Source organism: Pyxicephalus adspersus, chromosome 4 (assembly GCF_032062135.1).
Source record: "Pyxicephalus adspersus chromosome 4, UCB_Pads_2.0, whole genome shotgun sequence".
In the NCBI taxonomy this organism is placed as follows: domain Eukaryota; kingdom Metazoa; phylum Chordata; class Amphibia; order Anura; family Pyxicephalidae; genus Pyxicephalus; species Pyxicephalus adspersus.
The window spans coordinates 140,606,360-140,623,728 of NC_092861.1; the positions used below are offsets into that span (position 1 = coordinate 140,606,360).

A 17,369-nucleotide genomic window follows, 5' to 3' on the forward strand; every position below is an offset into this window, starting at 1 on the left:
GCAGACAGTTATTTGCATTCCTCTTAAAATTATTGATTTTATGTTAGGATTTATCTTTATCAGTAATTGAGACCACATGGCAAAAAGGTATATAGAGGTATATCATGGGGTATAGTTCTTTAAAGAAAAGATCATCCTTTTCTGCGCAGTGTGTAAGACAGGTTACGCTTGTTCTGGATTTAACAAAATTCCCATGCATTTCAGGTATTTTGATGCTGTACAGATGAAGGAGCAACGCAGACAGCAAAGGTTGCGAGTCCACACAAGCTACGATGTGGAAAATGGAGAGTTTCTTTGCCCACTTTGTGAGTGTTTAAGCAACACTGTCATCCCAATGCTTCCACCACCAAGGAGCTTGTACCACAGGTGAGATATTAATAGTCTGGTCAAGCATTTAGCTTTAAGGTAAAACATCAAATCATTATTGATTAGTGTTTGTATACCAGAACATATATATAAACAGCAAGCAAGGCAAAAAAAGCTGTAAGGGTTTTTACCTTTCCACAGTGCGTGCTGTCTATCCACTTTTAGAATGCATGTAATAAAAAAAAAAAGAAAGAAAATGACTCCGCACACCAAAAAAATGTATATAATATGCAATGCTTTTTGTTAAAAGTGCTAATGCATAGATTGTTCAATCATATACATTTATTAGGACTATACAATGCCAATAAATAGCAGGCATCAGTAAATGTGCCAAGGAATTATCAACTAAAGATCCAACTATGTATTTTCAGTGTTCCCCTCCAGCCTGGTTATAGGACAGAACTTTACCCTACCTATTTTACTCTTTTGGACAGTGAAAATTATTCGAATGTATTCCTATAGTCCAGAGAATTTTTTTAAAGCAATATTTGAAAGAGTAATTTTAAATATTTAAAATTTTAAACATGTATTTCAACTTTCTACATCATATTATCAGGATGATGGTAATTCAATTATTTTTATATTTCTGTTTTTGCTATTTTTGTCCTGGCATTATTTCACATAATTGACATTAACATGGTGTTCTTAAAAATTGTTACTAAACAGGATTTATGTAGTACCAACATATTACACAGCGCTGTACATTAGAAATAGGGGTTGCAAATGACATAAAGAACACAGTATAAATGGTTCTGTAAGGCAATATATTTTGGCCAGCCTATGTCATGATATGGTCTTTACCCCACAGGTCTATTTGGCATATCCTGTGCAACTAGCTTTCCATTAAAATGCTCAGCAGTTGCCTTGCAGAGATGAGTTGATAGGTTCTAGGTATTTTATTTTCCAGGCAAACTATATCATATCACTTCGATAAGCAGCAGGTCATTTATTAGCTGATTCAAGCGATTTACCTTTTTACATTCATATAATACCCTGAAAACCAGCCTGTCTAGATTTGTCAACCTAATTGGAATACAATTCTAATAGTTTTATACATTGTTCTTTTACAGGTTAGACTTCTCAGATCAACCAGACTTGGCAGAATGGATATCCGTTACAGGACAGCAGATCAGAGCCCTGGATGAGCTAGAAGCAGAAAAGTTTAGCACAGGTGAGTGTGGTGAGAATTATTTTTTTTTTACATGCAGACCCCAGCCACACGAGACAGAAAGGTAATAAATGGAAGATTATAATCTACTTATGTCTTCTGTCCTTTCACTGATGGTAAGAGCATACAGTGACTGATGGCCTGTAAGTCAACCAAGTACCAATCCAATCTGATTGAATGAATTTACACAGGAGTGGACAGACCTTAGTTGCTGTACCAGATACAACCAGCAAATGTCAAAGGCTATTGGTTAAAGGTACCATCTCTAAATAACCAATAAGAAGCCTGTTTTTGTTGCCATTTTGTAAAAAAATAATCTCGAAATGTTATTTCAACTTGTAGCATTAAAATATTCCAAGTTGGTCAATGACTCATTAGCATCATTGCTTCGCTTCTGTGTCCCCTCTCTATACACAGGCCAACTAACTTTTCATTGGGTTTTTAAAGGTGAATGGAATTCCCCTAAACACAGAGTAATTTTTTTTTTTATATAATTTATTGATCTCAGAACCCTATTGCTCACCACTTATCCACAAACCAATTGTCATACATTGTGGTACATATTTTTCTTTTTAAAATTTTTTTTTTTTTTTTTTTTGCAGATGAATCAGACACTCCAAAACAAGTGAATATTCCTGAAGGGTTCCGACCGTCCTTCCAACCAAAGTATGCATGTCTTGTGTTTTTTTTTATTTTGTTTTTTTTTTTTAAGTTTGTCTGTGCTTGCTGAAGATCGGTTGTCTAAAGTAGTATGCTGACCTCTGTATTTGATCCACAATGTCTTAGGAACCCGTACTCTGATAGCATTAAAGAGATGCTGACAACATTTGGGACAGCAATATACAAGGTTGGACTTAACGTTCATCCCAATGAGCAGGATAAACGGGTCTCAATAATGTGCTGGGGCAGCTGTGCATACACTATACAGACTATTGGTAAGGTTAATCTCATCTGGCTAGAGTTGATTTAATGTGATCAATTGGCACTGAGGTAACTTATGTTACATGATGTCTTTTAGAGCGTATATTGGCAGATGAAGAGAGACCTTTATTCGGAAACTTGCCATGTCGACAGGTGAGGAATCCTTTGTAAAAGTATCAAATGATGAACTGGAAATATGTATGTATGTAACTAAGAGAAACTAAACTGAAAATGGCAAAAAAAAAACCTTTAATCCTGGGGGGGGGGGGGACTTGGGGGGTGCATGCGCAGAAGGAGCACCCAAGAGGCTTTTTTTCGATCCCCTAGGCGATCCAGAATTTGGGGCCGGTGCTGCACCTTTTTTATTTAAGGTTGTCTACCCTTTTATGTAAAGTGTATTTCTGAGTTTAGGTACGCTTTAAGACCATGGCCAAGATCTCTACATAACAGTGACCTTTGTCTTCAGACAGTTTCTATTTGAAACATTTAAATCTGCCTATGATAGGTTGTACTTTGTATTATCTTTATACTGAAGCTGTTTTATTTATCTTCTAGGATGACTGCCTAAAGTCACTGACAAGGTTTGCAGCAGCGCACTGGACAGTGTGTCCTTTGACAGTTATACAGAGACATTTCTCGCGGCTTTTTCACTGTAAGAGTCCCTATTTGAACATTTGAACAAGACTGCAAAATAATCGAATTAAGTGAAGTGCAAAAGGGTATTTGAGGGGGGATTTAGATGGCTGCGTTTATATTGTTGCATTTCTAAAATGCAGGCCACATTGCAGAACCTTCACTGTCCCACTGAGTTTTTAATGCTTTATGCTGTGGAGAATCTGGTCGCACGATTTATGTCATCTGACTGAGCTTTTAGTTCTACTATTGTGAATAGCCCTTCACTTGCTTCAGGGACCTCTTAAAGCTGTAGCTAAAAGTAGTGATGACTCCTTTTAAATTTAGTGGTAGAAGAGAGTGAGATAGACACCTAAGAAGTTTTTGGTTGTATTTCTTATGTGATGTCTTTTGAAGTGAGTATTTACTGTGTAAACTTAACTACCAGCTAGTCAGAGTGTTAGAAGAATCATGTTTTCCATCAAAGGCAGTTCACAGCTGAATTGAAATACTATTCATCCCAATGTTAATTGTAGGCCCAACAGAATTCAACAAGTCTGAAGCAGCATGTCTTTCTGTTGTATCTTGCTTTGCAAGGACAGAACTGTATGCAGAGAATACCCGAGATGGAGACATGACACTGCAGGGGCCTAGAGCAGAGCATTATGGGATTTTTGTTTGGTTGGATTATCATTGTATATTTTATATCTAAAGCCAAATGTGGTTTTAACAAAATTAAGGATTAGAAGCCCTGATAAGTTTTACCCCAGTAGGGACATTAAAATCAGGCAGCTCTTTCCCCACTCTATCAAAGGAAAAAAATTCTTTACAGATAAACGTCAACATGTTTTCAACTGTACAATGATTTTACTGTAGTACAGAATTTTATCAGATAGAAATGTAATAAAAAGCCAATTAATGGCATGTTAGTTGATGCATTTTCTTTATTACAGCAATTGTGCCTCAAGAAAATGAGCAGGAGTCCGAGAGTATACTTGACATTGACATGTTCCATTTAATGGTAAGAGTGTATTCTGTTGATATTTCAGTTATTTGTGGAGTAGAGTGGGCTTACATCTGAGAAATTAAGCAGCTTCATGTCTTATGGTCCAGTTCCCTGGTGGTATAATTCCAGGTCCGTGTGTTTCATTGGTGCTAATTGATTCCCACAGAATGTCTGATTACCTGTTTTTTTTTTTTTCCCCCTTTTTATATATATATATATATATATATATATATATATATATACATATATATACATAGCCTTTGATTCTCTGGCCAACCAAACCAGAGGTTTGTGTGCATGCTATGAGTTGATCTTAATCCAACACAGCAACTGGAGTTCCTTTTATTTATCTGTCCTCCTGTAGATAAAAATAAGTTATCTCGCGACTTAAGTGTCTATGAAATGTAAACAGATAATCCTTATCTGAATCAGATTGCCATTAAAGAGACATGGTTGCTTTGATGCATACTGGGTTGCAAACCGTGCAAGAAAAAATGGGATGAATTGTTGGGACGCTGACCTTTCTAGCTTTTTTATTGTATGTGTATTCTATTGCCTAAAAATTAGTGCCTGATGACTGTTTGTTATGTTTTACAGGTCAGCTTGGTGCTATCTTTCCCTGCTGTACAGTGCCAAGACTTTTCAGGGTACAGCTTGGCCACTGGAGACCTTCATCTCTTCCACCTTGTAACTATGGCACATATTGTTCAGATAGTGCTAACATCATGCTCAGGTAAATCTTTAAAGTAGAAAATGTCATAGGGGAGTCAGATATGATGGTTATGTAATTCACATATTTTACAGCTAAACTGAATACATGTTGATTAGTTTTCCTAATATGTTTAGCAAGCTAAAATTTCACTACTTCAAGCCTGGGCTTTTTCAAATGAACAGACCAATAGAACATTAGTAGTTCTAAACGGCAATTAAGTTTAATTACTTTGAAATGCTAAGCACATAGGTGGTGATATGCACCTGTCATGTCACCTCTACATGAAATAATGATATTTCAGAATAGAGGGCAAATCTTCTATCTGGGATATTGTATCCAGAGATACGTGAATTTTCTTACATTGAAGAAAAATATTTCATTTCCTGTTGTGAGGAAATTAAGGTATTACCACTATATTTATGTACATCACTTATTGGTTTTGTGGTTGCTTAAGATTGTTTCCAATGACCTTTAATTGCACTTTTTTTTACACAACTTAGGGCAAACAATAAAACATTATTAAAAAATAATCATTGAGCTGTGTTTTGAATAAATGTATGTGTTTTCTGCAGAGGAAGATGGAATGGATCAGGAATGCTCAGACGGAGAAGATGAACAGGCTGTGCTGTCTCTGTATAGAAGCATCTGTCAGTGCAGTGGAAGGTAGTATACAGTCCATTACATAAGTTGACCTTCCACCCAAAACAAAGTTCCTCTTCTCTGCCAACCACGCCACCCAGGGATGTTGGCACACCTAACACTTCCTGTGGAAGTCATGCAATTGATTAGGACAAATTTTCATCTAATTTCAGGAAACCGGAATGTCAAATTTTTCTGGAGAGTTTTCCTAAAATCTGCTCAGGTGGCCTAGTCTATAGCAATACTAGTTTTGATTGGGTTTTAAAAATGTAAAACATAGGTTCACTTTAAAAGTCTAAATTACCTTGTGGTAAACCTGCAAAATATCATAGTGAATACGGTAGATAAACATGTACATATATCACACATTGTACAATGTAAATGTTGTGTGATCCAGCCTCTTTTTAGATTTTGAGCCTCCCTGATGGTCTTTTACCTGTTTTAGGCAGCCGCACTGATTTATAGAAAGGCTGAGGGTGGGGGGATAATTAAACATTTTTTTATAAAAAACCTAGGCTTACCATTCAATACTAATTTTTAATTTTAACATTTTAAAGCACACCAAAGTGGTCATCAGGATGGCACCTCTACAGAGCAATAAAAGTGGCAGTTCTTCCTTTCTTGAGGTGCTCTGCAGTCTTCTTCCATTACTTGAATGGTGTCCCACCACCAGCAGACCTGTCAGGTAAGTCACTAGTTTTCCAACATCAGTTGAATCTTTTTACAGGAAATAATGCCATAAAAGTATATCACCTGTGTTTAACTGGTGTTACAAAATGGAAAATCTGTATCATAAAAAAATATGTATATTGACCACACTAAAGTATGCAAAATGGTTTGATGGCACAGCAAAGCCACAAATATGGCTGATTTATTTGAAGACTATGGTTTCCACCTAAATGTGTGTTCACCCAAAATACCCAGCTTTTTCTACTAAATCTAAGAACTTCATAACAGAGTGCCACTGTTTTTTTATTTATTTATTTTTTTTTAAACATGCTTTGATGAATTTAGAACAATCAGTCTTGGGTACAAATTCCTTCTAATATATAAATATCCTTTTCACCATAGTGAGTGGTTTGACCCAGATAGATCAACTGTGTGGTTACCTTTCCCTACCCACCAACCTGATCAACATCTTTCAGGAGAACCCCCAAGTGACAGAGACCTTGATCAACAGGTAAGTCATCTTTAATTTTGGTTGGTTTAAGGGCGACATAAGTCAAAGCTTTTGATTAGACTTCAGAAGAGTAAACATTTTTGTCAGAATTTAATTGCTATCGGTGAACATTGTCCCTTTTGAAATAAAAATTATGCAAGCTTACAATATTTTATTGTGAAACTATAACTTCACTTTAAGATAATTGTACTGATATCCAAATTTTGAAAAGAATTGGAAAAAATTGATACCTGAAGTTTCTTTTGCTGATAATTACACTTTAATCTTAGTAGTTAAAGATCAACCCCAAGCTGCCCTTCAATGTGCCCACGCAGTTGGTTCCTCCTAAACTGTAAGGGTTTATTGCTCATTTGACTAAGGGGTAACCAATACCAAAACTTACCTTGGTCCACCAGCGTCTGTCACTTTCATTCCCAGGGTTCTGGGGGAACTTACTGACCTCATGTTCAATGCAGGATAGTTCCTTACAAGTATACTCACTATGGCCTATACATAATTTCCCTTACTAATACTGATTTTTTTGTGTTGGAAGTTGGTGCAGTCACAAGGAAGTGAAAAGATTTGTGGCCGGTGAACGGACAGCTATCAGGTACGTGACATTTCTGTGCTCACAGTGTAATCAAAGACAGTGACTATCTGACGGTAATAGACTGCTACTATTTTACCATGTACACATTGGTCTATAATTCTAATTGTTTGAATATTTCATGTCCTCTTTCCTTTATTTCCTGACCATTAACAGTTGTATTCTTCCTATTAGCTATCCACGGGAGTCCAATAAATTAATAGATCTCCCTGAGGACTACAGTAGTCTCATCAATCAAGCATCCAACTACTCGTAAGTGATAGATGTTTACCTATTCATTACCGTGTTATCAAAGTCTAGATGCTCAGACTCAATTTTAGAGCATCATCATACATCGATTTATGTGACAATAGTCAGTCTGTGTAAATCACATGAGAATAATGGACTCTTTATAATTTTATTTGGTGCATTGATAAATACTTAATATATGGATAGAATATTTTACATATACCATTTTTTGTTTTTATCAACAACCTAATATCAACAATATCTTAGTAGATAGCAGCATGCTGAGTAATGTTAATCTGTAGATTGCCATATAAAATTCCCTAAACGGCTGGCATCATTCAAAGTTTTGGTGAGTTAAGCCTTCCATATGCCAGTTAATAGGTTCAAAACCAGGTAAATTTCTTTTTTATTACAAGGTTGCGTGATGATAAATGACTACAAACTATCCCATTGCCTCTACTCCAGTTCAGTCAAACCCTTGTCATACTCTCCTCATTTAGGGGGCAAGCACTTACCCTTGAGGTTAGCTGGGCTTGGCATAGGTTCAGGATCAGTTTCCCAATACACAGGTTTTTTTTTCTATTAGTCATAAGTAATTAATGCAAATCTGCCACAGCCAATCTAACCCCTCCTGTTTTGACTTGCATTTTTTATTTAATTGAATGTTTAGTTGTATAATCACATTGATCCACACTTAGCTACCAATAGATAGTTGGCACACTAATTGGACGCCATCAACCAAAAAAATATACAGCCACACCTCATCTTGAATGTGATAATGAACTTCCCAGTCAGATAAATTGATTGTCTGCTTTAATTACTGAGATTATTAGGAAACTGACTCATCTCTTGTCCTAGGTGTCCCAAGAGAGGTGGGGATAAGAGCAGAGCTCCCACTCTGTGCCTGGTGTGTGGAGCCATGCTTTGCTCCCAGAGTTACTGCTGTCAATCTGAGCTGGATGGGAAAGATGTGGGAGCCTGCACTGCACACACATATACCTGTGGATCTGGGATTGGAATCTTCCTCAGGTTAGTAAAACGTCAACATTTTGTTTATTGCTGTGACCACATTTTACAAAGTACAAATCATCTGAAGTGTAAAGATTATATGGGAATTGTTTTCCATCTGCTGCTAGGCCATACCATTTGGTAGCATTAAAGAACAACCTTATTTTTACTAAATATGTCCTTTTTAGAGTTCTTCCAAGTGTAAACTATACTGCAAAATATTTATTAGCCCCAAGGGGTATTTTTAGGATATAGTTTTAAGTAACAATTAGTCAGACATCTATGTTTTTATTGATTGTGTGTTATTGTCTCTGCAGAGTCCGAGAATGTCAGATCCTTTTCTTGGCTGGGAAAACAAAGGGCTGCTTCTATGCGCCTCCATTTCTTGATGACTATGGAGAGACAGACCAAGGACTCCGGTATGTTAGATTTTTTTTCATCATAAACCACTATTATCACTTTATATGAGGGGATCATTTAGGTCTTGTAAATGTTACACTGATACCTTGTGTTCTTGTGTATGGTAACGCCTTTGCATTGTATGTGACAAATGTTGGCACCTTAAAGGATAACTGATTAAAGTGGATACTTTTAGTGCATAGCACTGGTCATTTTATTAAGCAGATTTTGGTTACTCCAATCACATATACCAAGAACTAGAGGGGAAACGGCAAATAAACCTGCAGACCAAAAGTGTCCACATATGTGAATTGTTTTGTAGAGAATAATCCTTCTTTCTTTGCTTTCCCTGCTTATTCAGTCGAGTGGGAGCAAAACTAAAAACTTGGCACTACTACTTTTAGCTTGGGACTGCTTTAGTTTATCTTGATTGGCCCCATGCTATCACTTGGGAGCAGGAAAGAGTCCACAGCTTTGAGTACCCTATTTAAAGGTTACAGAGGGCATTTTTCCCCTGGGACCAGTGACTGAACTAAGCAATTTAGATTGAGAAAAGGTGAAAGAAATTCTGTTTGGTAGGGGAAATGACCCTTTATAGTTTGTGTGAATTCACCAAAGACTTCTGAATTTAGTTAGGGGTGTGCTGTGCAGTCCTTCACTGAAGAGCAGACTTATCAAACTCAGGGGGTCAATTTAAGTGACATATTTATGGCATAGACCATTTATTTTTCATTCCAGACTATGGTTTTATCACTTTGGTATATTAAGTGGAAGTTATGTTTTCCACACTCGGACTGCTAGGGAATAAAGTGGTAGGAAGAAAAAAAAAAAAGTTTGGCGTTACAATCTAAATCTTTGCTTTTACTGTGCTCGTTCACACTTCGCTGGCAATTGGTATTGCTTGCTATGTCACTGTTGACTGAAATAAATCATATATATATTTTTTACTTCTTCTGTTTTCTCTTTCCTTTTTTATTCTTAAAATGGTAGTATTGAATTATAAACCCTTCAGGGGGGCTATTTATGGGATGCCGTAGAAACAATTGGCACTACTTACCTAACTAAATTGTTCTTATTTTTGTCTAGACGTGGAAATCCCCTTCACCTCTGCAAGGAACGCTTCAAAAAGATCCAGAAACTGTGGCAGCAGCACAGCATTACGGAAGAGATTGGACATGCACAAGAAGCCAATCAAACTCTAACAGGCATTGAATGGCAGCATTTATAATGCAGGCTCCCTTTTGTTTTTGACTTTTTTTATTTTTTAGCAGTCTCATTTTCTATAAGAAAATTAATGTGACTGATACATCCTTGCTGTATAAACCATTCACACTTTAATTTATATTTTCATTGTTATGTCTAAGAAATAAAGCAGACCCCCCCCCCCCCCCCCCCCAAAAAAAAAAAAAAAAAAAAAAAAACACTACAAAAGACATCTTAATAGGAGTTCTGTATTGGCCTGTATAGATAGGTGCTATGAGGTCATAGCAATAAAGCTAAGCCTTTTCATGCTGCTGCTTGGACTATCTAAAAGGGACATTATCATTTAACTTGTAATAAAAATAGTTCAACACATTAAGGGAAAACGCACATGCTGGAGATGTAGTCATTTATCTAAAGGATAAATCTACACATCGGTGGAAATTCAGTTGTTGTTGTGCACATGGAGTTCCTACTTAACCTAAGCTGTCAGAATTCTACATAGAACTTTTTTATTGTGTCCTCATTGCGGATTTAAGCATGAAAACCTTTGTCTGAATCCTTTTCTATACTTTCCACTCCACGAGGGTAAAGTACTAAAAACAGGATTAGTACCGCCACTTTTTCAAACAAAGGTGGACAAATCCACCTTAAATGAAAACAATTGTACTACTTATTCACCTTAAATGAAAACAATTGTACTAGTTTGTTTTTTCTAACCATCCTGGACTAATCTAGGAACCCCCAGCCCTGCTTTGGCCTTCTCTGTGGTTTTTACACTAAATAGCCTAACCATTTCTAACATCGCACTTGCTTGGTGGATTATGGGTATTACTATGGAATTACGTTAATGTTATCCCGACTTTCACTCTTCGGGGATGACTTTTAACTAGAATTTAAAGTCAACTTGTGTCAAAGTGTGCCCATTTTGCCCAAAGGACATTTGCGAGGTCAGGTAGTTGAGCTTGTGTACCATAGGGTTGGTCCAGTCCACAAATGCAGAAAACCTTGTGTGCGTGTGTGTTTTTTTTTTTCTGCTGATTTGTGCTCAGTGGCACGGTCATACTGGAAAATAATAGAGCCTTTTCCATACTGTGGTCAATAGTATAGAAGCAAACAATTGTATTTTTTTTTGCATTGTAACATTACCAGTATTCTTTATCCTTCCTGTACTTTTCACAGTGTGCATTAGAAGAGGCCGCAAATTGCATGGAGCCGGCCACATTTCCTGGCAGGGAAATGTGTAGCACTATATAACACTTTCCTTTCCAGCCTGTTACTGGGTCACCACTTTTATTCTGTTTTTCGATTTTAGCTCTTTCATATGCAGAGGCTCAGCATTGATTGTGCCTGTTACCTAGGGTAGTTATATTCTGCCTAGGTACACCCAATCTTTCAGACTAGCATTATATATCAAAGCATTTGCACAACTCCTTCCAAAAGCCAAAGCCAGCCCACTGCCTCCATCTAGGCGATGGCCTTTAAAGCAAGGTTCTGTAATGCTTGCAGGAATCTAAGAACGGCACTCAGTTTCTTCCACCAGCCCTTATCTGCCCCTATGGATAATCACAGAGACCCACTAATGACATTACTGGGTCAAAAGAAATTAGATATGTCAGAAACTGGTCGTATGATTTTGCTTGTTTAATTGGCAGCTTTGTTTGAGGTTTAGATAGTCAAGAGTTTTGATATTTAAAAAGTTTTCCAGTATTCTGTGTTTTTTTTGTTTTATTAGGGCAGCTTGAGGCAGTAGCACAAAGCGCCTATACTTGCAGAACTCAGCGTTATTCATGGTGGAATGCTTGAATAACAAATTTTACTTGCAGCAGATGAAATCCAGCTTCAGGCCGCCCTCCTTGTCCTGTGTTGGTGTATATGTATGTCACAGATGGTTACACCGCCATCTGCAGATAAGTATACACAATTCTTCCAGGAACAATTGTAATCCTAATAATTACCGGAAGAGCTGAAAAGGATAGGACAAATTGCCCCAATTATTTTTATAAATGGAAATTCAGTTATATGTGTCTTAATAAGTTTTGGTGCTTTTTTTCTGCAGAAAGTTAAAAGGTCAATATCAAACCATTATTATAGATATAATAAATTGTTGAGTCCCACGGGGGGGATGATGTATAAAAAGCTTCTGAACCCCACAATGTAGCATGACTAACTTGAAATAGTTGGATGAGAAGGGGCTCAGTCAATAGGGTTTTGTCTGCTTTAAGTAGGTTTTTCATTCTCATGCTAGTTAATGGGTCAAGTTCAGGTCAGAATGTGGTTCCCTGCAGGTCATTCCAAATGATACAAGACATGACTCAAACTGGTACCATGGTCCCAGAGTGACAGATGGCCACTTTAGTTATTTAGTTTAGTTTAGTTATCAATAAAAGAACAGAATGCATTTAGTAATGTAGTTATGTCATAAATGAGAACGGTCAATATAAACTTTGCTATGCAAGCATGAAGGTTTATAAAACAGTCAAATGTGAAGGTCTTGCCATACTTGTCTGGGCTCTACAACTATATGGCAAAATGTTGGTAATGAATTGGGCACCCTTTCTAAATTTTCAGGTGATTTGAGGAGGAGAAAGGAAAATGTACTGAAAAGCTACTTAACCATGCACCTATCGTATTGGGGCTTTTCAGTCTATCCAGGCAGATAGCATGTAGTTGTCTAGGTTAGATGTAACCCTTGCTGATCTGGTACACAATGGGTTCATGGTCTGGCATTATGTGAAGGAAATAAGTTTCCTTTTTTGCCTTCCAAATACCCTGACCCCTTTTTGCATCTCCTGCATGATCAGTCACCTAGTGCACATGTATAATTTGCCATCATAACTGCTTAAAGGGAACCCGTTGCCAACATAAGCAATGACTTATGCTAGGAACTGTGAGCTGTCTACCTTATAATTGTTCTAACTACCCCTAGAATTGCATTGGACTTGGAACGCCTTGGAGGTTTGCATAGTGTACCTGCATGCTTATAGTGCAAAGGGAAGCGCTTGCATCTTCTTCGGGTACTTGTTCTCACCTTGTGGTATGTAAGTGGGGATGGGGGTGGGTGAAGGTGCATTGTCAGTAGATGTGTGCAGTGTTTGACTGTGTTTAGACTCTTCTAAATGTATGTGGCACTTTGTAGTCATCTATCACTAATTTTCTTTTCACACTACTGACAGCTGCAGGTAATCTTGTTTTTTGTTTTTTTTGTTTTTTTTCTCCCCCTCAAAAAGTATTGGCTTGACATTTGACATCCTATTTCAGGCTTTAACTATCTCCACAAAGCAGTTGTCCACAAATACTTGTGTGCATTTGTGTTTACTGTTTCCTAAAGAGCATTTGCGTGACCATGTACTGAGGTTAAACATTCTGGTCTGCAATTGGCATTTTATTTCATTCCAAAGATAGTCAGAGCTCTTTGCAACCCACGACTATAAAGCTATATAGCTGGCCTTTACATTCTCCAACATGTCTTTTGTATGCTGTAGCATTAACAATATCCTTGACTAGAAACATCTAAACTCAAAATATTGGAAGGGGATTCACTTTTTTTTGGCTATATAATGTAGGTTTGATAGTCAGGTGTTCACATTATTTTGGCCATGTAGCATAATGATGTTCGGTATTCTAGTGATAGTGCTAAAAAAAAACAGGCTATGATGCTTTTTGCCATTTTTCAAGCAGGCAATGGCTGCAACTCTTATATTCTATTCTTTTCACCCCCTGTGGTTTGCAATGAAGATTTTATTAGAATCCACATCACAGGGTAGCTTACACGAATATACTTTCTGTAGAGGCATTTAAAGGAACAGATTTGCTTTTGTATTGGTTTCAGTACTTCCACCCCAGAATTTGGCACCTCTGGGATGTAGATGTGAATGTGTGACTTGTACACAGAGGTTCTTTTTCACAAAAATTTGCTTAGCTGGGATTTCTTGCAGTTTTAGAAGCAGCCAGTTTGTGGCTTAAAATCTGTCAATTAATTTAAAAAGAGGGAATTCTTATGGCAAAAAAGGGACAATGCCTCAACGCGTGTAATGTATACTTAATATGTTACTGCTTCCTAATAAATCCATTACTTTATTCTTTATTGGTTTCTGTGCACAGGTTCCCAGCTCTGCCCATATGACCTCTAATATAAAGGAGCTTTACCAGGAATATGGAGACTTTAAGCTGTCAAGTTCAGCAAATTCCCAATGTTGTATAGAAAGGTCAATAAGTGAATTACACCCCTGACCTCCGAACCTGAATATTAGTTCAAGTTTGGCTGACACCTTTCGTCGTATCACATTGTCCTCCCTTATTTTTCCCGTATCATGTTTTCCTTTAGTCCATGTGATCTTCTAGGCGTTTTTCTTGAAGCATGTATTTATGTTTCATGTAGAAATTGTAATGTAAAAAACATGTATGAATGGAAATCAGCCTGAAAGACTTTTAATTCTTTAATATACGTTTAAAGCCTTGTAATATTTGAATGTAATATATGTATAAAAATAAGCAAAGCTACACAACTTATCCAGAATAAACGCATTGGTTGTCCTTATTTTGGTTGTCCTCTTCTTGACCCCGCGTCTGGTCGGCTTGAGACGATGTTGACTAGCTCAGCGCTGAGGTAGCCCAGATATGTCAGTGATAAGCTGTGGATTACCTGGATGTACCGGTGCCAGGTACAAGGCCAGAATAGAAAGGTGATTAAGATACTCGCATTGGGGCAATCCTGCTGATGCTTGCTCATCATTTTCACAAACCACAATGTAGGCACTTTCATGGTCAACAAATGGCTATAGATCTCTATTTGCTTTATATAGGTTTGGAGATTGATCAGGTGAAGCTCTCTGCCTACATTATTTTTAATAAAATTATTATTCTTTATTAGATCCTTATTTATAGATCCCTTTAAAATGGCTTTCTGCCCATTTATTACCTCTTTAGATGGGATAGTTTCACCAGCATAAGTGTTCTACGTTCATCTTTTTCTCTGCTTTGCAAAATATCTGCATTGATAATTCCTAATACATCATGTTGTTTAGGGCTTGCTTTTCTCTCTGGCCTATTGTTCACGCCTTTTGTCTTTTGTTCTCTTAACAAGCTTAAATTTGCAGAATGCCTGGTTCCCCTGCAGGGCAATGTGGTTCATTCCACCAGTTCCTATGTCTCATATGTGTCCGGGTTGGCGGACTGGTCCACAGAGTGAGGGGGGGGGGAACCTGGCATCTGTCATTCCTAATAGTGTCAAGTATTGAATGTTCTCCTGCTTTATTTTTTAATACAGTTTAGGCATAATAAATACTTTACAAGTATTTATTTTAGCTGCAGAGTTGATTTAAGCTGCTATAATTATATCAGATTACATGTATATCATTCTTTTTTGGCTTTCGATTTCCTTTTTTGTCATCTACTTGCCCACCCAGACTAATCTCCCACCCAGAGTTAATAACCGTGTCCAATATCCGAGCCTTATACATAGTGTGAAAAGTCATCCATCTGTGATGCCTAATAAGACCAGAAGCTGATGTGAGCCCGAATTCATCCTAAAGTATCCGGCTTCTAGTAAAATAAGGGGCACATACACATCCTAAATAAATATGTCTGGAGAATTTAAGTAATTTAAAGATGAGTTCCAGGAAAACGGTTTATTGTTCTGATGGAATACATAGGTGGGAGTTGTGCAACGTGACAAAAGACTTGCATTTCTCTGCAGCCACTTCTGACATTTACATAATACACGGCACAGAGACCTGGATTTTATCTTCTGTGGTTCAGGAATACTTGCAAGTCTTGTCCATCCCCCAGCCTGGGACTGGACAATGAAATGGAAAGCAGCTGAAAAGATGATCTGTTTGTCATTCTTCAGGTATCTGCTAATTTCTTGTTGGCCCATGAGCACTGCAGCAACGACTGGCTGGCTCTTTGTGCCGCTTTTCACTTTGTTAGTTTATTCTTTACTGTAACTCATTTTATACATTATAGGAGAAACATATTGCTTGGGCAATCTCTGCTAATGTGTGGAGGGACCATAGGCAAATGCAAAGCCAAACAGTGGATTAAGGTAGCCTGTAAAGAAGAGGGTCCTCCTGTCTGCGATCATATGGGGCCTTATAGCTAGAAGGCAGACCTTATTCAAGATGATCACATGATTAAAAACCACCTGTACTGTAAAAAAAAAAAAAAAAAAACACATCAGCAAAGGAGAGTAGGAAGGGCAAACTCGGCTCAGACCTTGTTTTAGTGTATTTGGAATTATTATTCCTAAGGTCAGTCAGCTCTAGTACTTTTCCCCTTATGTCGTTTGTCTGCTGCAATGGCGGTACTAGATGATTCAATGAATGATGTGTGCAGACATGTCGTACCTCCATCATGCCATAATATAATGTGGGGCTTGAGGTTACAACATGGGGGGGGGATCATACACATTGAACAACTTTAATATTGAGGTCCCATACAAATATTTGCATCTCCAGTGTTGGTGTGCTGTAAATATTTGCATTGTAGGTCTACATTGGGGGTGTGATGTGGTGCCTATGCACCACAGAAAATAAAAAATCCAGGTCTGATTTTTAGAGTCTTGTGCTGCATTTTCCAGCTAATTTAAATAAATAGGCTGCTTATACACAGAGCTAATTTGAGTGAATAAGCCCCAAAACCACTAAAATGTCAAGTGAATAGCATATCTATACATTATCTCTTCACATCATCATCAGTGAAGCTGGGTGATCTAGCAAACCTGGACTGGATCTGATCCAGAATTGGAAACCTTTGCTAACAAATAGCTAATGACTCATCCATTCCAGATTTTTTTCATCACCCAGCTTCACTGCTGAAAGTGTATTGTCTCGAGCCTTGGAGAGCTTTAATAAATCAGGGCCAATGTGTTGGTGCTGGATAACACTGCACACCTTAAGAGGTTTTTTGGAGTCCATGCCTCTATGGGTGAAATTAGTATTGGGGAGGAATACAGGGGTAACTTACACAGTATCTGCAGGTGGTTTTATTGTTTTGGCTGATCTGCGTAACCCATGGCATATCATGTGGTGCCTTTGCAAAGGGTGAATAGCAGGTCAACCCAAATCCTGCAGAACTTGGCATCTTATGATATAAACAACTGAAAATCTATGCATAAAGTAGAAACTCTTCACCCACAAGTTGCCCACAACCTTTGATTTAACTTGGTTCTCCTTTGTAGGGAGACAGAGAAAAGGTGAAAGTTCACCAACAGACTAATTTTAAATTATTTGAAGATTTGTGTTTTTCTGTCCATTTGGTACAGGTACATAAAGATTCTTTAGCTGCCTTTGACTAAGTTAGGGGATTAGTATATATATCACTGGCAGCATAGCCATACCTTTC

At 37.5% G+C, this 17,369-nt stretch overlaps 1 protein-coding gene across 2 annotated transcripts in view; it reads left to right on the plus strand.

The window, feature by feature from the left end:
- UBR2 (ubiquitin protein ligase E3 component n-recognin 2) overlaps nt 1-14,565 on the plus strand; it is a 48,875-nt gene extending 34,310 nt beyond the window's left edge. For both annotated transcript variants that reach the window (XM_072409804.1, XM_072409803.1), the window contains exons 32-47: nt 205-366; nt 1,437-1,537; nt 2,137-2,200; nt 2,321-2,469; nt 2,553-2,608; nt 3,011-3,107; nt 4,021-4,088; nt 4,671-4,806; nt 5,358-5,448; nt 5,982-6,109; nt 6,496-6,604; nt 7,137-7,193; nt 7,365-7,442; nt 8,277-8,447; nt 8,744-8,845; nt 9,912-14,565. In XM_072409804.1, coding sequence (XP_072265905.1) covers nt 205-366; nt 1,437-1,537; nt 2,137-2,200; nt 2,321-2,469; nt 2,553-2,608; nt 3,011-3,107; nt 4,021-4,088; nt 4,671-4,806; nt 5,358-5,448; nt 5,982-6,109; nt 6,496-6,604; nt 7,137-7,193; nt 7,365-7,442; nt 8,277-8,447; nt 8,744-8,845; nt 9,912-10,053 — 1,711 coding nt within the window. In that variant the 3' untranslated portion in view covers nt 10,054-14,565. The remainder of the gene's footprint in view (nt 1-204; nt 367-1,436; nt 1,538-2,136; nt 2,201-2,320; nt 2,470-2,552; nt 2,609-3,010; nt 3,108-4,020; nt 4,089-4,670; nt 4,807-5,357; nt 5,449-5,981; nt 6,110-6,495; nt 6,605-7,136; nt 7,194-7,364; nt 7,443-8,276; nt 8,448-8,743; nt 8,846-9,911) is intronic.
- The last annotated feature ends 2,804 nt before the right edge of the window (nt 14,566-17,369 follow it).